This window comes from Psittacula echo, assembly GCF_963264785.1.
Source record: "Psittacula echo genome assembly, chromosome: 4".
Classification (NCBI taxonomy): Eukaryota; Metazoa; Chordata; class Aves; order Psittaciformes; family Psittacidae; genus Psittacula; species Psittacula echo.
Window position 1 is genome coordinate 50,461,831 of NC_137738.1, and position 26,864 is coordinate 50,488,694.

Consider the following 26,864-nt stretch of genomic DNA (forward strand, 5'->3'; position numbering starts at 1 on the left):
AACCTACAATTCTTCTGATTGATTCTTCTGATTGATTCTTCTACAATTCTTGCTGGTACAAGGCCTGGCCTTAAACCTGAATAGTACTGATCTTAGTGTGAGTGATCTCAGTTTGGAGGGCTGGCAAATCATGTCACTAGTTGCTCTAGCAACCAATATAATTTTGTAGTGGTTTTCAGGATCTAAACTCCAGTTACTATAGCAATGAGTGTTATGCTCATTTCTGTGACCTGAAGAGCTGGGAAATGACAAAGGAGCCCCTACCGTGAAGTTAATGTCGGGCAGGTGAGCAATTATAATGTCCTGTCCCTGGAGTGTGTTCCTTCAGGTCACTGAAGGTCACTCTCCTCCAAAATGGGCAGGAAGGAGAATAATGAAATATCATTACCCAGAAGTCCTGAAAAAAGAGAGCTGTTCTGTTCATCTCTGTGTAGTATGGCTTGTCTGTGAGGTTTTTAACTAGTCAAGATTTGAATAATTTCTGACAGCAATTACACTTTTACCAGTTAGTTACTTGATCTCTGTGGGTACTTCCTTTGAACAGACTGACTCTATTCTCCTCAGAAAGGATTTACACTGCAGATTTGTATTTATGGGAGAAAAGGAGAGGTTAAAGGACTCTTAAGTCTTATATCCCACAGAAGTGATCCTGAACAAGGAGCTTATCTTGCACTGCCTTTTTTCTTTTTTCTTTTTTTTTTTTTTTGTCTCAGGGGAAATAAAATGGTTCTTATTTATGTCTGTATGAACAGGAACGAGAGATAATGACGCTGCATAAGTAGTCCTCAGAATGAGTGAAGAACATTATTCTCTAATATTTAGGTTTGATTAAAAAAAAAACCCAAACCCAACATGAAAGAATCTATATGATAGAAAAATCTGTAAGAGAAACAGCTACTCCAATGCAAAAAAAACCCCACGTTCCAAGCCTCTATCAGGCTCTTCATCAGATAAAGGATAACATTAGAAATTTTACTGCCGACCACTGAATCTTAAGTATAAACATCTGACTGTGCCTTGAAACATATCGAGTTCAGTAAAATTCTGAGTTTTCTTTATCTTTTGCTAGGCTTCTCATACCTGTCCTGTTTGTCTGCGTTTCCGGAGAGGGGCAGGTTTCCTTCCAGTGTACCTGCGCTTTCTCCTGGGAGGGACAACTGTGCCGCTTGTGCCAAACAAGATTATGCCAGACTCATTCTTTGTGCTGAAGGAGAGGTTGATTTCTGTGCCCACGTCAAAGGACACAGGCTGCAGTTCCACAAAACCCGGCTTGGGGAAGCTAACTGTATAAATGTTCTGTAAGAAGAAGAGGACAAAAAAGTGCATTGGTAAAATTAAAAGGAAGGGTATGAACATGCCGAAAGATTTCTTAACTAAAATAATAAACTATGTAAATACAACCAGTGTGAAGACATGGAAAGTAATAATAACCACTAAGCAATTTACATCTCAAAGTGTTGTGCAAACACTAATTTACCTGTTTACATCTGGCATCATTAGAGTATTTCTGGAATCCTGTCTTACACGAAGGCAAAGTTCCAGTCTTATTTTGGTATATCCTCTTGGATTAAAAATAACTGTTCACACGTTTTTTTATATGAAAGTTTTCCATTGAGTTAATACAGTGGGATTTTGCTTTTAAATCAATACAATAGATAATATAAGCCACTATGAACATAAATTAGATACTATTATTTGTTAAACATGCCCAGATAATACTTTTAATTAACCAGTCATTACTGCTTCATCATTATTGCTTCACTAAGCAGTACTGCTTTCTTGATGACTCAGGCTCATAAATGAAGCATTCGTTGCACATGGCCCAATTCTTTGGACATCAGTAGCTATTAACACAATTTAAAGAGTAGAATATGTCATCAAATAATAAATCAGTGCATACTCCTGAATATTTTCTGTAATTGCTGCCAATTCATGTATTCTTCCAGATGTGGAAGACCAGACTATAGGAACAGTGACTTTTAATAAAGTAACTCACCATTTTTTCACTGCAGTTTTCAGGTCTAGAGATAATAGATTATGTCAGATAAAATCACTGCTGATGATGTTCACCTTTCTCTAAAATCTGAGGGCTTTTACATAACTCAGTGTATATCCAGTCTTTATCTTTTGCTTATACTTCTCTTTTTTTTAGATTATCCTACAGACCCTGTTTTGTACAATTAAAATATTTTATTTCATTCACAACAAAATGATTAAACCAATTAGATCAAATGATACAAAATAACTTGAAAAACAAAGTACTTGCTAAGATTCATAGCAACAGAACAAACTGAACTTAACTATCCACTCCTATTCAGGAAAGAATCTACAATAAACAAAACCAAATCTGAACTTCTATAGAAACTTTTTTCTGAAACCAAATTTGCAAGATGCAAAAGCATTTGAGCAATCTGGTTGTTTACAGTTTAGTTTTATCACAAGCTTTAAAACTTAAAAATGGGCATCCCATGACAGATCCATCAAGTCTAATACCCTGAGAGTCCTCTTGTGTGTTTTTCACTCTGATGAAGGCCAGAGGTACAAGTGATAAACACAGCAAAAGAGGGTCTTCATCTTTATTTTGGCCTGGCCAAGTTCCACTCACCGCTCAAAGGAAATGTTTAATGTTTTGTAGAAAAATGTTGAAAAAGCATCAGATTAACAACTCATCTGGATTTACTGTAATGGTATCTGATATAAAACTGTAGATTATACATCCGCTCCCAAAACTACATTTCCAGGGAAGAAATACAGACTATTTATTGGAAGACAAATGTCACTGGAAATATTTTTTTTATAGACAAGACTCTTCCATGGAAAAATTACTATATTCTCTCCCAAACTTAGGATCAGATTCCTTGAATTTATATGCATTGAAAGCATGCTAATTAGAAGCAGCAGCAGTTGAAAATAAATAGACTTGAGTTGTATTTAAAGTTGAAATAACAATTTGAATTCTGCACATTCTTAACGATCAGTAAGAAATGTGCCTTCCAGCTCAGTGGTAGCTCATAACAGCAAGTGGTCTACAGTACCTGTCACAAAGGTGACTTTGTTTCAGTTATACCCAAATATACTGTGATTTACAAACTACCTCAGATTTTCTGTAGTTAATGATTTTATAATAACAATTCAGAAAAATAATTTAAATCCTTGGGGTTTATGTGCACCAACATTTTTAAAGGTTTTTGCAACAGTGTCAGTGCCTAATTCTATTCTCATTAATGTCAGTAATTTCCATGTTAGTCAGCTGAAACAAAGCTAGATAGTTGCTAAGCATTTCAGAAAATCCTACCCTTTAGGGACAGGGATATCACAACTGGCCAGGGATACTGTTCAAGAAGTTAGGATCTAGAAAGCAGGGCTACTTGCTGATCAGACTTATTCATCTTTAATCTAACTGTTCTGATTTTCAGCTTAGATCCCTATGTGCTTCTGAATGTGCCTTATACAATTAATATGTTATATCATAAAATCAGAAACTAGAAAACATTTATGCCCAGTAAGACCAAAATACAAGGAAGTCAGACTAACCTCTAGTGTGCATCCTTTGGTTAGACCAACAAAATCAGGACTACTCAATATATTATATGGCGTCCTTGAAATTTCAATCTCTTTGAGACAACCTGTATATTTCTGTAAATTCACTTCAGGCCTAAAAAAAATGTTAGAAGTATAATGTGTTTTCAAAAATAGAGTTTAGGGAGAACACAGTCAGACACACACATGCACACATGCACTTTCAGATGCACAGATGCTTATTTTTTTCTATACACACATACACTCACATGAATATATCCTGCCTTCTACCACCTATCAGCACATATCACACTCTGCTTTGCATCATTCAAAGATGTAACAGAAGATTCCTCTCATCTCCTCTCCAGTTGACAACAGTCCTTTTTACCATTTTTTTTTGAATTTTCTTTGTTTTGTAAAGAAGTGCTGTCACATTTGGTGTCTAAATACACTGAGTTATGAAATAAGTAAGTAATTTTTCCCTAGGCAAAGCAGAAAGATGCAAACTAGGAAAGAATAACAATGAAAGACCTTAACTGGAAGACAGATGTTTCTTTCATCTTTTTGCATGCTAGATCCTAATGAAATAGGAACTTCAGCAGCATGCAAACATTTTGGATGAAGTCTTTGCCAAAGACTGAAAAAAAAAAATTAATTTAACTTTTAAAAAGTGTTTTAGGAATTCTTTATGTTCAGGTGGACTGGTACTTGTTTTCTATGTATTTATATTACTAGTATCTTTCCTATGAAAACTGCTGCATGCATATTGCTTATGACATAGCAATACATTTGACTTTCTCAGGCAGTTAAAGAAAACAAAACAACTGGGTTTGTTAGAGAACCTAACTATCCATCCAAGACAGAAATATACTGCAGTACAATTGCAGAGTTCTATGGTTTGGCTCATCAGGTAGTTGACAGAAGAAATGAGAAAACTCCTGAAAGTAAGACCAGAGCTGGCATGCTTGAATGCAAAGTATGATTTCCCAGGCCTGTGAACACCAGAGTGAGACCGCAACTGCTGGCAACATCTGAACCAGGCTTGCAAGAAGAAAAGCCTTATAAAGTCACTTAAAAAAAAAAAAAAAAGGTGCCATTCATACCATGGAGATATTATTAATTGCAAAATAAAAATATTTTGCACAGATACTATTCAGCTGCATGTTGTGGTACTGAAAGCCATTCTTTGCATTACAGCCATCCTAGCAAGCGTGGTGTATAAGTTAAAGTAAGCATCCGGTTTACTAAAATAATCCATATTCTTCTTTACTAACAATCATGTACTTAGGGTCACCTTTCATTTTAAATTTTTTTATTTCCTAGCTCTTCCCCAGTTCCTTTATAGACTCATCTTCCCAGCAGCTTAACAGTTATACCTTTGTCAGCAGTGCCCACACTCTCATGTCTTTGCCATTCACATTCCTACACCCTTTCTGCCCTGCACTTCCACTGTCCCGTTACAAGCAGTTGCTGTTACAATCCCCAACCTGTATGAACTTTAGGTCCTTGCAAACATTGAACACTTTCTTGATGCTTTCTTAAGACTTCATTTCGCCCTTGTTCCCTTCCAAAACATGCAAAAAAAGGTCCAAACTCAGAACTGTCATAAATTCTTGGCCTCTTTTTTTGGCCAAACTAGGATCAGTTTCAAGGGAACATAAGCAAAGATTTTTGGAGCTTGGGAGGAAATAATCTTTCTCAGGATTGGAAAGTGGGGTTGCATGAGGCTGCATTTTTCCAGTTGAAACCAGGAATTAAGCTGCAGAACACTGCAAAATTGAATTTATATCTGAGCATATCAAAGCAAAAGTAATGGGCACAAATAGTTGCAAACTGAAAACATAATCAGAAATAAGTGAACTCCCCTATTCCCGCCTCATTCTCCTGTTCTGAAACTCAGAAGAGGCAAATTTCACAAGTATCTGCACCCTGCTTTGCTACCGTCAGTAACTCTTCCAGTGCCTCTGAGGCAGTGCTCCTTGCCTGACCTGGGACTACATCGCTATTGCAGCCTGGAGGTCAGAACCAAACTTGGCAATACAGCTTGCCATAGTTTTGCTTAGGACGCATACCAGTGTCATAAACAAACACAGCTCAAGTAAGCAGCTGCGCAAGGAAAACAAAAGTTGTTTGTGTAGGTGTGTGCACAGCATATAATATGGCAGTGTTAAGCACTTGGGAGCAGCTTTGCTTGTTGCAGGGAGCAAGTTGCTGAATTAACAGCCTTAGCATAACAGCTGGTATAAATACTGCCGACACGCTGCTTCTGCGGTGCTGCCTGTGCTCTCAAGCTGCACTTACTAGACACATGCAAGTCATGCAAGTAATCTGATTATTTTTACCTTGCTTTCATACTAGGGTGAGAGAGAAAGAAAAAGAAAATTAAAATTATATTAACTGTAGTGAATGATACTTATTAGGTTTAAATATTTCACAGTAAAGCAGATACACATCATCTACAAACGACACATAATAAATAGATGGTGAGATTACATATACACCATCAGACTATAATAATTCACAAGGTTACTCTGCAAACAGTTAAAATGTAATATATCAGAGAGCCTTTGTAATTTGTTGCTATACTTGGTTGTGAGTAAAAGTAAACTATGTAAAAGAATTTGGCAGAAGTGACAAGACCTGATAATTACAAAGTCACGGGTACCTCAGTGTCTATTGTTTGCAGCAGCTTTCACTATTTTTGATTCTAATTTACCGTAACATTCATCTTGCCCCAAGACTGATGAATCATAGCTGTAGGCAAAATGGTTACCGCAGGTCCCAGTATCTGTTGTACACTGATTTTATAAGCAACCACAAAGGAAGTGGAAGATAATTACTCTAGACATTTTGTTATGCACTGGTGTGATTTTAAAATTACATAATATAGTGTTACATTTCATGAGTAAAATAGATCTTTTTATTGCTGGGTTATTTGACATCAGAGGTCAGCTATTAACCTAATAAATTAACAAGTACGTCCATTCTTTTAGTTTCCTGTGGACTAATCAGAACAGTTCCTTGTGCACTGACCAATTCAAGGCTGTCATTATGCCATGTAGCTAAAGTTGGCATAGATTAATGGGCTTCTTTCTGTGTTGCTCATCTGTTCATTGTAGCACAGAATTCTCTTGTTCTTTTCACTGCAAAGCTGCTGATTATTCATTGAAACCTTAAGTAAGTTTTTTTGTCTATTTAAAGCCATTTACTACAGTCACTAAATTCAAGTAGCTGCAACCCCATTTCTTAAGTTTATTAAAGCCTGTTAAAGTTTATAATTAATTTTATAAATTAATAATTAATACATTTACAATTAATTTAATATTATATATTATGCAACATTTAAAAAATAAACACTAGGAATACAGCATCAGAAAGATGGACTGCACCGTTACTGCTATTCCCATTGTATTTGTGTAATGTGAACTGTGTGAAATACATTGAAGTACACCACATGCACAAATAAAGCATTGGTCTGCTGTGGAAATATATAGGGTAAACTGGGAACTCAGCATTCACTTACTGTAAGTGGACTTTACAAGTAAATACAGAGAATAAGATTACACTGCATGAACATCCCTTTACCAACAGTAATTGGTTTAAGCCATGTTACCTTAGATTTCTCAGGGTTGGCAATCCCCCGAAATAGATTTTTTCATGCCCTTTTAAGTTGAGCCCAAAGTGGCTGCCTGTAGAAGTTGTTGCTATGGTCTCTTCTTCATTGGTGTCTATGTCTACAATTGATATGTTGGCTGGAAGACATTTGAGATTAGTTTCAAAATATCAGACATGAACAATGATGTCTTAAGAAAACAACAGAGAAATACTTGGAGGGTCAGCAGGTCAGGGAAGAGGCAAAGGGGGTTATGTTTTGCAGTTAAAACACTGGATTTCCAAATTGTCAGTTATGGGCAGGGGAAGAGACCTGCACTTTCCTCTGTTTCTGTAACAACCTGAAAAGCTATTCTGTATGCTTTATTTTTATCCATTCTCTAAACCTATTTCAATTTGGTATATTATTTACGTCAATGTAATTTGGAGCTAACACTTCGGGATAAAGTCAAGACAGAAAAGATAATTTTACATTTAATTTGTGATTTCAGTCCAAAGGTTGTCACTTGAGCAGGATTTTTTAGTGCAAAAGTTTGTTAAGCATTGTCATTACATGCCTTAGAGATTGATGATCAGTCACTCTAAAACATTTTCAGACACAAAGAAGTCAGTTGCTGTCATGTCTAATCTCAGTCTGGAGTCAGTGAGGAATTACATGACACCATCCTATCTAAATCCTTGTTTCATGCATATTTTTGAGGTATGGATTAATACAGAATACAAAGTTAAATGAGAGAGACAAGACACAGTGAAAAATGCTGAACTGCCCCCAAGTAAAAAAGGGATACTCTTCCATAAGGACGCAAAGAAAGGGTTCCTTTCCACCTTCTTTCCTTCTCTTGTTTTTTGTTTTTTTTTTTTTTTTTTTTTTTTTTTTTTTTTTTTTAATTCAGTCAGTTAAATGCCGGAGATTTCTGATGAACTGCCCCACCCCATCCCCCCTACCTAAGAATGAAATGAGCCTTTCTTTTAACAAAAAAAAAAGAACAAAACAAAACAAAACAAAACCAAAAACAAACACAAACAAAAAAACCACCAAAAAACCAAAAAAAAAAAAAGACCAGCCTGATTTCTGGTTTAGAGATGGAATAGAGTGATTTTGGAGATGAAAGACCTATCAATCAAACCAGATTTCGAAGGGGAGGACTGACTAAAAGAGGTAATGTATTATCTTTGGAGTGGAAGGAGCAGTGGGAATATGGGAGAAAGAGTCTTCTCTAATAGAAGCTCTCCCCACAGGTCAGTCTCTTGTCGCAGCAACTGACTAACAAATGCCTTAAAAGTCAGAAGGGATGTACAAAATTGGAAACCAAACTACCTTTTTTGAGAGTGACAGAGAACTGAATGAGGGATAGACTTTACTATACCTTACTATAAGCAGATTAATTTTCCTTTAATTTCTATGCTTGTATCTTTTTTATAAACACAGGATACGTTTGAATGGCATTTATAAACTACAATTATGTAACATTGTATTGACACCACAGGAACTTACCTTGCTTTTGAATTCTTGACAACGTGAAAGATTTCCATTTGCCATCATTATGATTTTGGTTGCTGGTAACAGAAGCTGTACCTGAACCCAGATCGTAGCTGACTTTTATACGTCCACCACTGAGTTCTACACTCATGAAATCCTTCTATTAAAGAAAAGGATTAGACACACAATTATGATTCTTGCTAATTTTGATAAGAGGTATATGACAGTAAATAAACACTAAGTCTTCAAAACATCAGTGAGAATTGCTGTATGCAATTTCTGGCCCATATCAAATGCCTAAGGAAAGGGCTCTGTTCCCAGCCAGGCGTGCAAATCAATATGGATCAGAGATGCTGAAGCTGAGTTATTCTTGATTCATGTGAGGATCTGGCCAGATGTCTTTATAAATAACTTCTCCTTGTTATCTACACACATTTGATAGTGTACATGAATAAAAACCTTGAACAGCTTTATAACTGATGTTCCTATTCTCAATTTTAGCTGTAAAAGGGGCCATTGGTAGACCTTATGAAAACATCATCACAATCACATCCTGTCTGCTGCACCATTCAGCTCCCTTTTAAGGCCCCCTACATTAACCACAAACTTTTTCTTTCTATCAGTAGGATTTCTAAGACTCGTCTTTTCCTATGTTTGTTCTGCCCTCACACCATGATATTTTAACCTATGAAAATACAACCACAACTGACAATGGCAAACTGACATGGGTAAACATTTTTGATGAATGAAAATTAATAATGTCAGAAAAGATGGAGTTCCTGTCAGTGTAACATAATGCTCCCTAGTTAGTAAATACTAGGTGGTCAGGTTCCAGACTATAACATTTGTCTTCACTTGGACAGCAGAGAAGCATCATACCAGGCAACATTATGCCAGGACAGTGTTACACTGAATTACCATTTGTCTTCATAATACATTTAATTCAGCCACTGCAAAGATGTCATGAAACCCGCAAGGAGTGTGGAAGTTAGCTGGCTGTTCTTACCAAGTCATCAGTAGCAAGATACATCAGCAGGGCATTTGATGAGAAGGTCCTGAATTTGAACATGACTGTGGAAATATTGGGGTTCCAGCGGGTCGGGCGGCTCACCATGGCATAGCTGTCGCCATCAAACTGGACTGTTCCTTCACCATCTGCCACCTGTGGGCTGAAAAGGGGCAATTCCAACCATTTTCCTTTACCATATGAAGTTAAAAGAAAAAGAAGTGGAGGGCTAGAGGAGTGAGAGAACACCTCTCTGCAAGTGTAAGGTCAGCTTACCAGCTGGCCAACACAAAAGGACATCTGGGAGGGAGATGGAAGAGGACTATTTTGTATATATTTCATGGTTTCTAATGACTCATTTTGCAATCCTCAATATAAAGCAGCATTATGTACTCTTTCGTCTTGCAATAAGTATTGGCTTTCTTATTGTTAGTGATTTTACAACTTCTGGAGGATCCCAGACTGAAACCCCTGGAAAATGCAAGTCTCTGTCTACCCACAAATTACAAATATCACAAGAGCAGAAGCATCACTGCTTCCATGGTTTCTGGCATTGCTGTCATTATAAAACAAAAAAGATCAGTTTGTTTGATAAGATTTTTATGATAGACTCTTTGTCCGTTTTTGTCACACAGATCACATAGCTGAAAGACAGCAATCTTCTGATTTAATCACAAACATAACCGAATTTGAACAGAGGACCTACAGGTCCAATATTGGCCAGGAACATGTTTCCCATTTATCTTGACACAACATATAAGGATCTTGAATGTAGTTCTCTCACCTTCCATATCTACATTTAATAGAGAAGTTTTTCAATTAGATTTTGCAGGAGAACAGGACTCTGGTACTGGAACAATTGGATGATGTAAAAGGAGATTTTGATACAGTTTTCTACAAATCTCAAATCTAGGTTTTTTGGTTTTTTCTTTTTTTTTTTTTTTTCAGTCTCTCTCTCATGTATCCCCCACTCCAAGCAAGCAGATCTACACTATCACTGAGAAATGAGAAAATCAAATGTAAGCAGAGATGGACATAAAGGTCTAGGCATTTCCATTAGGACTTGACTGGAAATGAAGTGCATACATCTATCCACCATCACTCTCCTTAAATTTCCACCTAGGTGTTAAGGGCCTACAGTTGTAGTCAAGGAAATCCTCAGGTATTTCCAAAATTGTTTCAATTCACAACTGGAATTTCCATTGCTTTCAAAGGGCTAAGCCTTAGCAGGCTGTCAAACTAGGCTGATAGTTTGAAAAACTGCCTACTCTTAATTCCCATGACTGAGTCTACAGTTATTTTACCGAACGCAGAGTGAGCTCTATACCATATACTGATACTGCCAAATTCACTAAAAACCAGGAGCATCTAAGAGAACAGTTCTGCTTTCATGTAGTGCGTTGCTGTGAAAGCTATAAACAAGGATGTGAGAGACCCATTACCTGTCTTCTTTAAGTGAAAATTTCCACTATTATGTAGTATCAGGTAGCGCCTCTGTATAAGGGCCCTCAACTTTTGAAGCTTTTGAAACAGTCAGTGCTTTACTTACCTGACAGCACATCCTTTGCAGTCACCTTCGATATCCCTGAAATTCCACAGTCCTATGGGCTTGCTGTCTAGAAAGGTTTCACCCATGCAGCCAGTGAAGGTGGTGACTCTTACAGCATCTGACTTCTGTAACAGAAAACACAGACCTCTTAGCATTCAATTTGAAGGATCTACTGTGTCTGAAAGTGTAACTGGTATGAAAATCACAAATACTAAAAGATGCTCATTATTTTAAATATCAAGAGTAATATTTAATCTGAAAAGCTCTTCTACATGAGAACTATGAGCAAAAATGTGAGCTAAACTTTCTCCCAGTCAAAACAGAAAACCCATTTATATTTGGACTCTGGGAAAGGCCTAGGCAGAATGACTCCTGGAGAACAAGGAGGTCCCGTGGCTTCCATGTCATTATCAGCTTTCATGGCTATACAGAGGGCTGTCCCCTCCCACTTGTTCAAGGTGTATCTGGGTTTTAATTTAAGACCTCATAGGAAGGACTATGAGGATTCTTGCCCACAATATAATAAGCAAAGTATTTCTACTGTACTTAATGCTTAAAAGCCTGGAAATTGAGCAGATAATCCAGGCTAAAAGACCAACTTTGAACTTAACTGGCTACCCCTGGAAAGTTCATGCTGAACTTTGGATGCAGAAAAAAGTGCAGATGGCAAAGCAATTAAAATTCATATCCCATCAAAACTCATTAAGCTAGGGTCATGCACATGGAGTAGTGCTCATTAGATCATAACATGGTACCATCATCAAGGTAGTAATATTTGACAGTACACAGAGTACTCATCTCAAAATTATCCTTCTAAAAATACCTAGTTTCATTTAAATTTCACTTCATCAATACAAGCTGATTAAAAATCTATACACTTAGCTATTTGAGATAGACAAACACCTGCTGTTTTCCATACAGCAATTACAAATATTAAGATCTTGCAAGAGAACATGGGGAAGTGCAACTTGAAAATATTCAAGGAAAAGTATGACTCAAAAGACTTAATGCGCCAGTGATATTTCCCAAGGTAATTGGGAAGGTTTTAATTAGCAACAAGTATGAACTTAATGTCACTTCTGAGAAATTCATGACATCTAAGTACCATAGTCTTCTACTCAAGTCAGTTGAAAGATGTTTTTAAAAACTGAAAATGAGCCTTATTTTGATTTTGAATACACAGCAAAGATGCATGCAAAAAGGGATGTGGTCAAAATCTGAGTGTTACCACCTTTTACTGGTGCAGTAGGTACCAGCTTTGGGGCCTGGTTACTCTGAGTACGTATGATCTCTCTTCACACTTCTGTCTCACTTTTTCTACGTTAAACTGTAATACTAAGAGCTCTTAACAGTGGAATATTTATAGCAGTTAAACCTAGAGATTATATCAAGTAAAACATGCATTTTTACTAGTCTAATGTGACAGCTTAGCTGCAGAAATTAGGACTAGGCACAAGACTATGCTGTGGCACAGAACAGCTCTTGATGAATTTCTTTATCATCTTTGATTCTCTGGATTCTTAACGTAAACACAATGATTTTTTTGAAAGTAGAATTAAGATGAAAGCTCTGGTCTGGGAGGTTTGATGTTCTAAAGCCATATACATATAAACGGTATTACTGTTGCAGTACTTGTCCCAGCTGCCTTCTGATCATACAAAAGTCAAATCTAAAATAAAATTAAAATAAGGTTTGGGTTTAGGCTGGCATTTCAGGCTGAAGCCTCATGACTTTTTTGGGGCATCACCCAAAGACAATAAGCTAAAACCCGCCTGACCACACATTTTCTAAGGTTTCAACTGAGTCAACAAAATTTAAATATTGTATAAATCAGCTTCTCAGGTGCCTTTCTAAATGAAGAACAATAAAGTTACTTGTTTAATCATAAACTCTGGCACTTGTGGTTGTTACCTGTGCCAGTCTGCAAGTCAGACTCTGACAGTTAAGCATTTTAGTGAGGTGGGCAGATGCACAGATGCCCAGTGGCCTCTATGGACTCATTTTATTTGGCCCTTTGGTTATTGCAGCCGCAGAGCACTGCAATCACTGAATAGTCCTGATTCAGCTGAATGTTTATTCCACTATGTGAGTTATTACAGCAAGTAAATAACAGGACATAATGCCAATGCATTTAAATTTGATACTGGTGAAAAAAACCAGTAAAAATTAAAATTTATCTATTTAGCAAAAAACCAAGAATGAAAGAAAGCTGAGAAGTAAATTAGGTGTAGATAAAACACCTCTCTCTGATTTATTTCCATTCCCTTTGAAAAACGGGATCAAAGTGACAGTGCAGAAAGCCAATGAGGCCATTTGTTTCTGTGTCACTAATCTCTGTGGTACAGATCAACTGTAAGCAACTGATGATTCATTTATTTTAGAAATATGTGTAGTTTCTCGCTACTCGTGTGGTGAGGGACGGAAGCACTAGTTCCCTCCGAACTAGGGCTGAGACATAGAGCATTCACGGAATGAGGGTCATCAACGATTTATTGCGCAGTTAGAATTCCTTATATTTGCTGCCTAAGCACCTCCCCAGGGTCAGCTGGCTCCTGTCCCTCCTGGCAACCTCCCGTCCGTGCACCAATTCCTACAATATGTTTTGAAGTTTTTTGTTTAGCGCTAACAGAAGAAAGCAAATACCTTTAGTCGCCTCTAGATAGAAAGCAGGAAGGTAAAGAGTAAACCAGAACCTCTGTTTAAGGCTTTAAGAAAGTCAAAAAGCTGACAGAAAGGCTGTTTTTCCTAATATGTAATCCTCCAAGAAATTATTCAGTTCAATTCTTTGGATATGTCCCATATGATATCAAATTACATAAAAGAAAATGCATGGCAGTTATTTACACCCTTGAAGTTCAACAAGAAATCTCAAGATTCATTGCATCTGCATCTTCAGCAGCTGAAAATGTAAGTGTCTTTTTGTGGATTAATTTCATACAAAACAAAGAGTAGATCTGAGTTCTACTAATAGGGAGGACAGCTATGGGGGACATTACTGTGGGGATCTGTTAAAGACCACCTGATCAAGAGGACTCTGTGGATGGAGTGCTCTATAGACAGATAGGAACAGCCTCATGCTCACAGGCCCCTCATGGGAGACTTCAATCCTGATATCTGTTGGAGGGACGGTACAGTCCTGCACAAGCAATCCAGGAGGTTCCTCGATTGTGTGGAGGAGAACTTCTTTCTGCAAGTAATAGAGGAGTCACAAAGAGAGGTGCCATGCTTGACCTTGTGCTCACCAACAGGGAAGGGCTCATTGGAAATGTGACGCTCCAGGGCAGCCTTGGATGCAGCGATCACGAGACGGTCGAATTCGAGATCCTCAGGACAGTGAGAAGAGCGTGCAGCAAGCTCACTGCCCTGGACTGCAAGAGAGCAGACTTTGGCCTCTTCAGGACAGTGCTTAGTAAGGTTCCATGGGATACAGCCCTAGAGGGCAGAGGGACCCAAGACTGTTGGCTGATATTCAAGGATCACCTGCTCCAAGCTCAGGAGTGTTGCATCCTGACTGGAAGGAAATGCGGCAGGAGGGCCAGGAGATTTCCTTGGATGGATAAGGAGCTGCTGAGGAAACTTAGAAGGGAAAAAAGAGAAAAAATAAATGGTGGAAGCAAGGACAGGAGCCTGGGAAGAATACAGGGATGTTGTTCAGGAAGCTAGGGACCAGGTTAGGAAAGCTAAGGCCCAGGTAGAATTAAACTTGGCTAGGCATGTGAAAGATAACAGGAAGGGATTCTATAGGTCCATTGCAAATAAATGACAGACTAGGGACAATCTGGGCCCCCTTTGGAAGCTATCGGGAGAACTGGCTACCCTGGATTTGGAGAAGGCTGAGGTTCTTAATGACTTCTTTGCCTCAGTCTTCACTGGCAAAGGCTCTGACTGCACCACCCAAGTCTTGGAAGGCAGATGCAGGGACTGTGAGAATGAAGACCTTAGGCCCACTGGAGAAGAGGATCTGGTTTGAGGCCATCTTAAGAACCTTACTGTGCACAAGTCCATGGGACCTGATGAAATCCATCCATGGGTCCTGAAGGAGCTGGCGAATGAAGTTGCTAAGACACTGTCCATCATATTTGAAAAATCATGGCAGTCAGGTGAAGTTCCCAATGTCTGGAAAAGGGGAAATATAACCCCCATTTTCAAGAAGGGGAAAATGGGTGACCCAGGGAAATTACAGATCAGTCAGTCTCACCTCTGTGCCTGGCAAAATATTGGAGCAGATTCTCCTGGAAGGCATGCTAAGGCACATGAAAAACAAGGAGGTGCTTGGTGACAGCCAGCATGGCTTCACTAAGGGGAAATCCTGTCTGACCAATTTGGTGGCCTTCTATGATGGGGCTACGGAACTGATGGACAGGGGCAGAGCAGTTGACGTCATCTACCTGGACTTGTGAAAAGCATTCAACACTGTCCCACATGACACCCTTGTTTCTAAATTGGAGAGACATCAATTTGATGGGTGGACCACTCAGTGGATAAAGAACTGGCTGGATGGCCACACGCAAAGAGTTGTGGTCAATGGTTCAGTGTTCAGTTGGAGACTGGTAACGAGTGGTGTCTCTCAGGGATCGATGTTGGGACCAGTCTTGTTCAACATCTTTGTCGGTGACATGGACAGTGGGATTGAGCGTGTCCTGAGCAAGTTTGCCGATGACACCAAGCTGTGTGGTTCGGTTGATACGCTGGAGGGAAGGGATGCCATCCAGAGGGACCTCGACACGCTTGTGAGGTGGGCTGATGCCAACCTGATGAAGTTTAACCATGCCAAGTGCAAGGTCCTACACCTGGGTCGGAGCAATCCCAGGCACAGCTACAGGTTGGGCAGAGAAGAGATTCAGAGCAGCCCTGCAGAGAAGGACTTGGCGGTGTTGGTCGATGAGGAAATGAACATGAGCTGGCTGCAGTGTGCGCTCGCAGCCCAGAAAGCCAACCGTATCCTGGGCTGCACCAAAAGGAGCGTGACCAGCAGGTTGAAGGAGGTGATCCTGCCTCTCTACTCTGCTCTTGTGAGAACCCACCTGGAGTATTGTGTGCAGTTTTGGTGTCCTCAACATAAAAAGGACATGGAACTGTTGGAACAAGTCCACAGGATGGCCACGAGGATGATCAGGGGACTGGAGCACCTGTTCAGCCAGGAGCTCCAGTTCAGCCTGGAGAAGAGAAGGCTGCATGGAGACCTCATAGCAGCCTTCCAGTATCTGAAGGGGACCTACAAAGATGCTGGGGAGGGGACTATTCATTAGGGACTGTAGTGACAGGACAAGGGGTAACAGGTTCAAACTTAAACAGGGGAAGTTTAGATTGGATATAAGGAGGAAGTTCTTTACCGTAAGGGTGGTGAGGCACTGGAATGGGTTGCGCAGGGAGGTTGTGAATGCTCCATCCTTGGCGGTGTTCAAGGCCAGGTTGGATGAGGCCTTGGGTGTCATGGTTTAGTGTGAGGTGTCCCCCTCCATGGCAAGGGGGTTGGAACTTGATGTTTTTAAGGTCCTTTCTAACCCTAACTCTTCTATGATTCTAAGGGGAAATGGCTTCAAGTTGTGCCAGGTTTTGATTAGATATTAGGAAAAATTTCTTCATGGAATGTGTTGTCCAGCATTGGAATAGGCTCCCTAGGGAATATCCCCAGATATCTCAGTTAAGTTAGCTGGTAGTTGTGCAAGTCTGCTCAGGATTGCTTTCCTGTGTGTGCAGAAGCTGTGACCAAGTTCTAAAATGAAGTTAACTGACAGTGCTCCAAAACAAATGGATATTTTTGAACCTAAAGCTGGTATTCAAGACACTGATTTCAAGCAAATGGAATGTACATTTTCTATTCTTGTTGTATCCCCTGATTTTGTCTTTGATTCTCTCAAAATGTGCGGCCATGCTCTTCTGTATAAGAAAGGAATATGTCTATCCACGTATTCTCAAATCAGAAAGCTGAACTTTCTAAAAACTAGGAAGTTGGACCATAAAATGAAATTAGGAATTAGTTGTTTGGGCTACATGCTACACCAATACAATCAGCCACCAGGCTTGTGACTAGAAGTTAACAGCATGGACAGAGAAACTTCAGGTCTGTCCACCTACCTATCTAGGCAAATCCCAACGGTGTTTCAAGAGTGTACACACATTATTTGCTACCAAAGCACTTACTATAACAATGTCAGCATACTAAAGTTTACTATTTCTACTGTAAGCAACAACAGAAATTTTTCACATAAACAGCCAGTTAATACACTAGCAGCAGACAAAACATTACCTTTATTTTTTCAGTTAAACCACCAACGAACAGCAGGGCATTAGCGTCCACATCCAGAATGGTATATCCAGGTGGAGAGACAGCACTGAAAGTGGCTGGCACAATGCTGGATTTAGGACCATCCAGAGCTCTCACTGATATTGTGCCATTTTTCCCAGTCCTAGAGATTTTAACAAAATAATTTAAGCATACAGAGTCAGTAGTTAAAACAAACATAGGAAACGTCAATTTTAGAAGGTATATTCTAATAGAGATATCTGTTACTGATTATATTATGCTCCATTTCAATACAAATGAATAGATTCCTATGCCTGTGTAAGTTAAAGACATGATCTCAGAACCAGGTTTTTTGTCACCGCAGTGTCCTTTTTGAACAAAATTAACTATGAAGATGCAGTGGAACTTTCACTGACAAAACCAAAGAAATGTATTTTTAAATTTTTTGTGATGAAATTAGTGTTAAGTAATTGTTTCTTGATGTAACAAATGATTTGGGCAAGATTCCACATTACATTTCTGAATTTCATAAGGTTTGTCAAATTACACTTGAACTGAAATGAATGATCATGTGATAATTCTTCAATTTCCTTTGTTGTGATGCACAAGGCTTGCATTTTCTGCAGTGAAGCTCTCTGGCTGCTTATCAAACAGGCCCAAACCCTGTTGTGTTTAAGGATGTTACCTCATTGCCAATGTAAATCATATCAAATATTGATGGTAACAACAACAACAGAATTTGCCATTTGTTAATGGCAGCAGTTTGTTTTCTACTCCTTAGGTTATATTAATATAGTTACTTGCATGGAAAGAGTTTGCAGGCATATTTTTACAATAGAAGAAACAGAATGTGCAGAGAGATGATTCCTCCTAGTCTTGCAGGTACACAGAATTGCATTTCAGAGGCAATTGAAATAATTTTGAATGTTTTGCAATTCTTCTCTTAATATTACTTTAGCTTACAGCAGTACGGATAGTAGCTTTCTATAGAAGCTTACTAATTACCTAATAGAAGTAAACTACTACACATTTATAGTCAAATCATAAATTAGTATTTCATCCCAGAGAGATGGACCATTATCGACACACATAGCTTCTTATGTGGCCATAATAATGACCGTAGACACAAGCATGGGGTGTGACCCAAATCCTGTCATGTGCAGATAAGTATCTTGTATGTTTCATAATGTGGTAGAGGAGTGACTGGGAGATGAAATAGGCAGAGGGAGATCATGTACTGTGGATTTACGGATAACTTTACAAATTGCTGCTTTATCTAATTTTTTTAATATGATGTTGGATTTCCCACGACCACTGCCATATTAATTTGGAAATACTTATCATGCCTGATCTGGCAACCATAACCAGCAATGAAGCTCTCAGCATGGATACCAATATTAAATGGAACTTTCTAACTTACATGCTTGATACTGAATGCAGAAATACACCATTTTAAATAACCCTTACTTTCTTTTTCCATAACAGTTTACAAAGAATGTGTACCTATCAAGACTGACTACCTATTTTTTTAGATTACATGCAGTATTTTGCTGCCTACTCAATTTGACTTTTAAATTTACACAGTACTTTTGCAAGTCATCAATATTAGATTTCAAGATACCATGCAGGAACGTCTGCTCCTTGACCCCTTGAGAGCATAGAAAATATTCAGTGGAAAGTATGGCTTAGAATAGCCACAGTAGTTTAAGACTGAATTCTTGCTGAGTTGAGCTGGATGTGTTTACTGTGACTTGTGATTCAAGCATCCTTTGTCCTCAAAGGAAGGCTGATGCTTAAACTCTGTCATTAACAATTAAAACAATGGTAATAAATAAATCACACTTGGTTAAAATCACAAGTAATCAGGTCCTGCTCCTAACTGAGGCCTGCTGAAGTCAAGGGACATTGTTTCATTGGTCTAGCAAGTCTCAAAGATATTGTCATTCATTTGACTGTTTCACAAAACTGACATTGTTTGCATGTTGCAAACCTGCTTTAAATCATTTTGCCACATACTATTATGCCAGATTTTCTTTTGCTAATTGATACTTTGATTGCAGTTCTTGATGCCAATCAGATTTGCCTCTGTATTAATGTTAAGTGACTCTCTAAGTGACATTTGTTAAATTTATGTACCATCAAAGTATAGGGAATTCTTATAGGAATATATAAATTTTACTTCAACACCATAACAAAAAATATTTTCACGATAGCCTCTGCATTTACAATAAAATTCAAAGTATTAGTGTGCTTTAAATAAAAAGATGGTGAACATTAAAAATGTCCCTGAAAAACAGATGCAGTAATAATCAATTTATTCTTAATACACTGGAAATTTTGGTGCAAATATTAACTGAACAGAACAACTTCGATCATTACTCAACAGTCAACTTTGTTATATTTAGATTTCATTCAGTATGATGAGTGACCTTGAGAATTTCACAACCTCTGTGACACTACAGCTCTTCTTTTTAAGGCCTTTTGGGATGCTTGACTAAGAACTGCTCTCAACCTTTAAACCTGCTGTATCATTATTATTGTGTGTCAATGCCCTTCACCACTGAAATCAATGGCAAGATTCAGCAAGACCAGATTTTCATCCAATGTCCCCATTCTAAGTGGATGCCCTGCTCCAGCTGTTCAGGCAGCTCTGTCAGGTTGCTGAAAAAGTCTGTGGCTGGAAGTGAGCAGAAATCTGGAGAAAAAAATGTGAGGGAATGAAATGAGTGAAACTCTCCAACAGCTTATTAAGGCAGGGCAGAGTTATCAAATGGACTAAAATGTTCGAAGTCCAAGATTCTTCTGTAGGTTATGTGATTTATGAAGTCTGCCTTGAGAATGCAAAATCAGTCCCAAGCTCTTCATCTTTACCCCACAAATCCAACTAATGTGTCTGTGCAATGCAATTCTCCTAAACAATGCTCTGTACTTCAGATTTGTGCAGCTGTAATTGTTCTAAATTGCTGATACAACAGTTTGTGCAAAACTAATGGCATGGACACCCCATATATTCAGAGTTACCAGCTTAGTAGGCGATGTGCTTTTGTAGGTTGTGTGAATTTTTATATCATGTACTGGCTCTATATTCTGCTGAAGCAGCTTTCTTGCAAATGAAAGTCTGGCATTATTGTGTTGTGAAGCTGTTTTTGTACGCATAATATAAACTGGTAAAGATTTCAACAATTTGTATAAGTACCCCAGTTTATTTTTTCCTAGCAAAATAAAGTTTCACTAAGCCAGCTTCCAGAGATGGTGCCATAATTTTATTTTAATTCTCTGCTCTGAAAGGCTGATTTCTGTGATTTTACTGTGTTATTTAAACTGGATGCCATTTTATCCTCTGAGAGCTATGGTTGTAAACGGAATTAGAGTGCTTTGTTTTCTTTCTCCTTCTTTCTCTCATTTTCTGTGTTATCAGTTCTATATTTAATACTATGTGAAATTAACTGTAACGATTCAGGAGGAATTAGCTTCAAATCAAATTGTAATATAGATTATGTTACCTAAATTACTAAGATCTCTTCAGAAGAAGATAAATGATATAAAGTTATGCAATCTGTACCCTGTGATTATTACATCATGTGTCATGTGTTTGCTATTTGAATGGAAAATATAAGCTTCAACTAACAAATATGAAATTTGCTTATTAAGGTTTTTATATTTTTAAAGGTCAAAAGCACTCAACAGCTGAGCTCAAATTACAAAGTATAGTTTAACTTTCTAGAATATTTAATTTTGAGTTTTCATAAACTGCATCTTTTCAAATATCTCTGGTTTTAAGAGACAATCTGCCCATGGAAATGGCATTCTGAGTAAGAATCAAGACTGGTGTATGACACACAATTCATTTGCACTACTGTATTAAGACCAGAAATTCAGAAAAGCTGCTCCTCTTCAAAATTCAAGGATAAAATAATATCTTTGAGTGCCAAAACCTGTAACTGATTTTAAAAGGAACCTAGTTGAAGGTAAACAGAAGGGAATATAAGCAGTCACAGATTGTTGATGCTAGTGGGGAACTATATGAACAAGTTCTTGCAATGGAATAATTCACATTTCAATAGTAATTGTAGCATATACACTTTTGGTATGATTGGATGTAGGTTAAAAAACTTTCGTTAAACCAGAATAGAATTTCTCATATTTACAAAATCATCTTTTTTTTTAAAAAAGTCAATGCTTCAAACATAGCAAATATTTCCATGTAAACTTGAGGTATACCAACCTGAAGACAGTGAATTAGAAGAAGAACTTGTTAAATTTAGACATTTTCTCTTTAGGAACCACATCATGGAAGTGAAATATATACTTGCCTAGAGGCTTCAATCCGGTACCAAAACCCATCATCAATGGTCAGATCTGGATACTCTACCCGGCCAACACCAGATCCCACATCCCACAGAAAGCTCACCTTCCCTTTGCGCATCTCTATGGCCAAGAAATCAGTCTACATGTAAAATAAGAAAACAGAAACAATCTCATACTTCAGTTAAGGTAAGTTTTTCAGAACTCTTCACATTTCAGACTAATGAGGCATCAGAAATCCATATATAAATAGTAAAGTATGAAAATTAATTCTCATAGTGCTGTAAAATGAGATTCCATTTTTCCTGCTTTCATTGGCTCTAACAAGGAATCTTAAGCCAAAGATGGCAAATTACTTCTGTCAGTGATACGCAGTAAATGGCTACTAGAGTTACAGAAATGTAAATATTGAGCCATCAAGAGAAGGATATAACTCAGAGTAACATTGTTTGTAAAACATCCATTGGATGGCTGAAAAATGTCAGGATACTAGGCTAAGACAGAATGCCACCTAGTCTCTTCATTTCATATTACATAAATAAAATACATAGTTCAAAATGTTAGAACTAGAATACTTTTCCAATTTACTGCATTATTATTGATTATTCTACAAGTCGGTCTGCTATAGGGCTCATGGGAAACTGAATCATTCATCATTATTATGCTTGGAAGTTTAGTCTTGACTTAAAATTACAATAAATAGCAGCTTTGACAGATACAAGATGATTAGCTATTTAATTCCCAAGGAAAAACTCACAACCAGCCCCAGAATTACCCTGGTTGCACTCTGAATTTTAGAGATCTAATGTAGTCCATTTACAAGTCTTTCATTTCCTATCTAGTTAAAATAAAAAATATTAAAAAAATATTTGCTGGTCATATTTTAGAAGACCTCATATTAATACCAAAGACAGTGAATGACTAGATTATTGTAGCCCTCTACTATTGCTTTGAAGCCTCTAGGAGAAATAAATAAATAAATCTAAAAAAGCCTTTCTCATTTTCTGTATTTGTCAGTAGTCTGATATGATCCAGCAACCCTGACATGAAAACCAGGAGACAGACTTACAAACTTGGCACTTCCAAGGTAAAAAAGCAGATTGTCAGCAACTAAAGTCTTCACATTGACAATGACAGTGTTGTATGTTCCCTTCTTTATTTCTGGTCTGTATGTGCGAATACAATTGCCTCCAGAGGACACGGACACTTTGATCTTCAAAAAAAAAAACCATAGTAGAAAGAATTCAGTTTACTGCTTATTATTCCAGAAATAACTTTAGATCTCTCCAAATAATTACAAGAATACCATACTTTATTTTCTTCCTTCCCTTTTCTGTGTTATATGCATCAGAGAGTTGCTTGATTATGCACAGGAAGTAGGAATGGAATTTTCTTTCTGTGTTTGTTCGTGAAAAGGAAATAAAAGCTCTGGCATTCAGATTTGAAAGGACAAAATGTATGGATTAGAAAACAGCTAGAAGATATAGCGGTCTAGTGCAAGCAGCACTAGAAGTCTGGCAGTAGAGGTAGCCTGTAAGTAGAATGTGCAGCCAGCAAAACAGGCAGCACTCCTAAAGGAATTGCAGCACGTTGCTGTCGGGTAGACAAGATGACCTAGTTTTCCTTGTAATATCTTTGATTACACCAATTTAAGACACCTTTTAACAATTATTTTTAAACCAACAATTGTGCCTATTAGTGCTTTTACATAACCCCTAATGGAGTTGATATTCATAACTAAGTTTCATTTTCATAGCACAGTGACATATGCATCTGGATATGTGTGCTAGTTTCTCAGGCTCTGAGCAGAGATAAAAATAGTGTACTGTTTGCTTTCATAATGCCAGCATAGGCATAATTACAGTATAATAGTATTTCAATTCCAGCTAGACATGTTTATGTATTATGGTAGATGTGCATACTAGTATCACCTTATGCTTAGGGCAAACTTTGTCAAAAAGGAGATCCATTATATGGCCAGACTCACAATTTCCCTATCTCAGAAACACTGAGCAGTTAAATACTGCAAAGCCTTCAGACAGAGAGAAGATGAATATAGCAAACCCATGTAATAACTGTAGCACATCACATGCAAATTTCATTGAATAGATGGAATATGCGTCTTTTCCAGGATCCTATTATTCTGTAGATTATTTTTTTCAACCATTTTTTCAGGAGTTTTTTTAAGTACCATCTTCAAGATTTTTTTTCTTTTGCTACATTAGGTCACAAGCTAAACAACCTTAGCATTAACCAGCTGATCCTTGAGTTTACAGTATTAATGGGTCAGGGAGATGGACACCAAACTCATTAAAAGGATAGAAATATATTCTTAACTCAAGTTTAAGTCTTCAGAACTGCTACTGGACAATGAAAGTCAAGAATACACAAAGATCAAATGCACTCAGCAATTTCAGTGAGTTTGAGATGGCGTCATTCTCAGGTAATATAAGTTCTATGAAATGAAATCAGGGGCTTAGTATCAGTGCTGAGGCAAAAAAAATACACTGTCATTTTCACAAAAAATCAATTATGATGTGATTCGTCTGCCGTACCATCATCCACAATACTTCTTAAACAATAACCTCTCCAGATACATTCCTATGGATGTTTTCCATTTAACAAGGACATGTTTAAATGAAGAAGCAAGACAGAATGAAAATCATCAGAATATTCCCTTTTTATCTAGAGAAATTATACTCCATTATTTGCTCTCTTTACAGATGTTTAGAATTAGAACTGATTCACCCTATGGAAATGAAATAGAAAAGTGGAAAATGAAATCCTATCAATACTCAAAAAGTTATCTTACTGAGAAAGGGGGCTTACCGAATTGGCTTGCTTCCGAGCTTGGTTTATCAGCTCTTTTATCTGAGAAATGTTTTTCCCTAAGTTATCCTGAAGTTCTTTGATTGGCTTGATTTTATCTAGCAGGCGATCTGCTTCCTTTTCTAGGGTTTTAATACTGGAATCTGCATCAGCAACTTCATAAGAAAGAACAAGACAGAGTTTTAGCGCGTAATGTCGGAGAGTAATTATACACTGTGATAAGCAAAACACAAGAAAATTCTGCATACACAATACTCAGGTGATTGCATATACTACTATGAGGTACACAGAGATCAGGAAGCTACCTGAACAGCCTAAGATAATTTAAGAATATTTAGAATCATGTTAAAGTAGCAACAGTAGCAAATGCAGGTTTTAAAGCAGGATTTTGAAGCAGCAACTTAAGGTTCAAGTCAGGATGATACTAATGGAAAACATTTCTTATAGGAAAATACACTTATGAATGCAATACTTTTTTCTTTTTTTTTAAAATCTAACTTTAAGAAAAATGTTAAGATTAAAAAAAACTGGTTAGTTTCCATTAGTAATTTCTGAAACACAGTTAGAATTAACTTGAAGTTAATTCTTGAATTCACTATAATGGCCTCAACCAAAAAAAGGCTGTATTCTGATCACAAGTTTCAAATTCTGTATATGTACTGAAAGCAGATTAAAACCCAGCAGCAGTAAACTGCAAATATTTTCTTTTTATTCAGGTGAACATAATAATTTCACATGGACATTTTCTTTTTTTTTTTTTTTTTTTTTTTTTGATTTCAAATCACTCATTTTCCTCTCAACATACAACCAGTGGACAATGTCCTGTCTTTGACAATCCATCAGCAGATTTTAGGATTACAGCACTTGGCTAGCATGAGGGTATAGGTTTGTGTGGATGACACTGAAAGGGACAAACCTGCACTTACTAGAAGAATGCATACTGAGAATGAAAATTAATAGTAATAATGATGCTTATATAAAGCATGAAAGTCTGCATATCTAGTTTTTGAATAGTCACCCAGGTACTCATACCAAACATTCAAGATGCTCAGAGCCTTCAAAAAGTAACTATTTAACTATTTTAATTAATGTAAAATATAGAGCACCATGCATAAGCTTTGGTGGTAAGGAGGTTATGATTATTTACTGGAAAAGGCACAATGAAAGCAGCAAGAAAGAAAATATACGTACTGATTTCTGTAGGCAAGATATGGAGACAAAGAAAAGAATAAAAACAGAAGATAACGTAAGAAAATGTTTTGAAGCCCTAAAGTGAAATGTAAAGTAAATTAAGGGACAGGATTAGTCTAGCAAAAACATATTATCTTTTATGTATTGCACATCTATATAATAAAAAATTAGGGCCTGAAATTTGGCATACAAGAAAGGCTATGTCTACTTCAGCGTGTAGGCATGAGGCCCAACATACTCACTATATGCATTTGGAGTGTTTTTTTCTGCATTTACTTTAATCTCATTCTGTAACCTGTGTATCCATTAGCAGTTGGAGATTGGTAAAAGCATACTTCTGGAGAACATCTTCTAGTTAAGATTTATAAGCTTTATCTGACATGAAAGAATTCGTAAGTGTTAAGACCACTCCTAATGTGAATGAAATAATGGTGACTAGGAGCAATCAGGAGATTTACTTCTAAATTATTGCTCCTAATCTCAACTAAAATACTAATGTACAGTCTTAGAATTCTTGGGCTGGGACAGATGGCCTACTCTAGATCCAGCAGTGCCAAGAAATTACTGCTTTTAGGCGATTTCTCAGTTGTTTATCATTACCCTGCCAGAGGTCATTACCTCATAGTTCTGCTTGTTCCATAATCCACTGTAATCTAACCATGCTATTTCAATCAATAACTACTTTTCATATTTTCTAAACTAGTATGGATCAGTCTGCCTGATGGGGATTATATCTGGGGCTCACACATGCATCTCAGTTGATGAGGGATCAGGAGCTTGCAACAGGCAGGCAGTGACAAACGGCCATTAGGATTAACTTCTTTCACTGGTACAGCTATAATTTGAAGAGGATATTTGTCCATAGAATGAGAATCACAGCCTCCTAAACTGGATGTTTTCAGATGCCCAGCTTCATCAAGTTGACAACAATCAGGGAAGCCCAGGTTAGCTCAGAAACTAATCCTTCACTAATTTTCTAAAGACACTGTTTTCGCTGTAAACCCTGGCTGTATGCTCCTATATTACCATAAAATGTGTTGTAATTTAGAATTCATTTTTATCCATCATAACAAAAGTGAAAATGCTAGAGCAATTGTACACATTTGATAACACAATTCACTATTAA

The 26,864-nt window shown here is 37.4% G+C and overlaps 1 protein-coding gene across 1 annotated transcript in view; it reads right to left on the reverse strand.

Annotated features, from left to right (window-relative positions):
• LAMA2 (laminin subunit alpha 2) overlaps positions 1-26,864 on the reverse strand; it is a gene marked incomplete at its 5' end in the record, with an annotated part of 387,284 nt that overhangs the window by 23,789 nt on the left and 336,631 nt on the right. Inside the window, 11 exons of the mRNA XM_080616795.1 lie at positions 1,081-1,296; positions 3,535-3,655; positions 5,862-5,873; positions 7,133-7,271; positions 8,627-8,771; positions 9,618-9,780; positions 11,167-11,291; positions 17,417-17,576; positions 21,727-21,860; positions 22,788-22,931; positions 24,548-24,702. Of these exons, the coding sequence (XP_080472921.1) occupies positions 1,081-1,296; positions 3,535-3,655; positions 5,862-5,873; positions 7,133-7,271; positions 8,627-8,771; positions 9,618-9,780; positions 11,167-11,291; positions 17,417-17,576; positions 21,727-21,860; positions 22,788-22,931; positions 24,548-24,702 (1,514 nt within the window). The remainder of the gene's footprint in view (positions 1-1,080; positions 1,297-3,534; positions 3,656-5,861; positions 5,874-7,132; positions 7,272-8,626; positions 8,772-9,617; positions 9,781-11,166; positions 11,292-17,416; positions 17,577-21,726; positions 21,861-22,787; positions 22,932-24,547; positions 24,703-26,864) is intronic.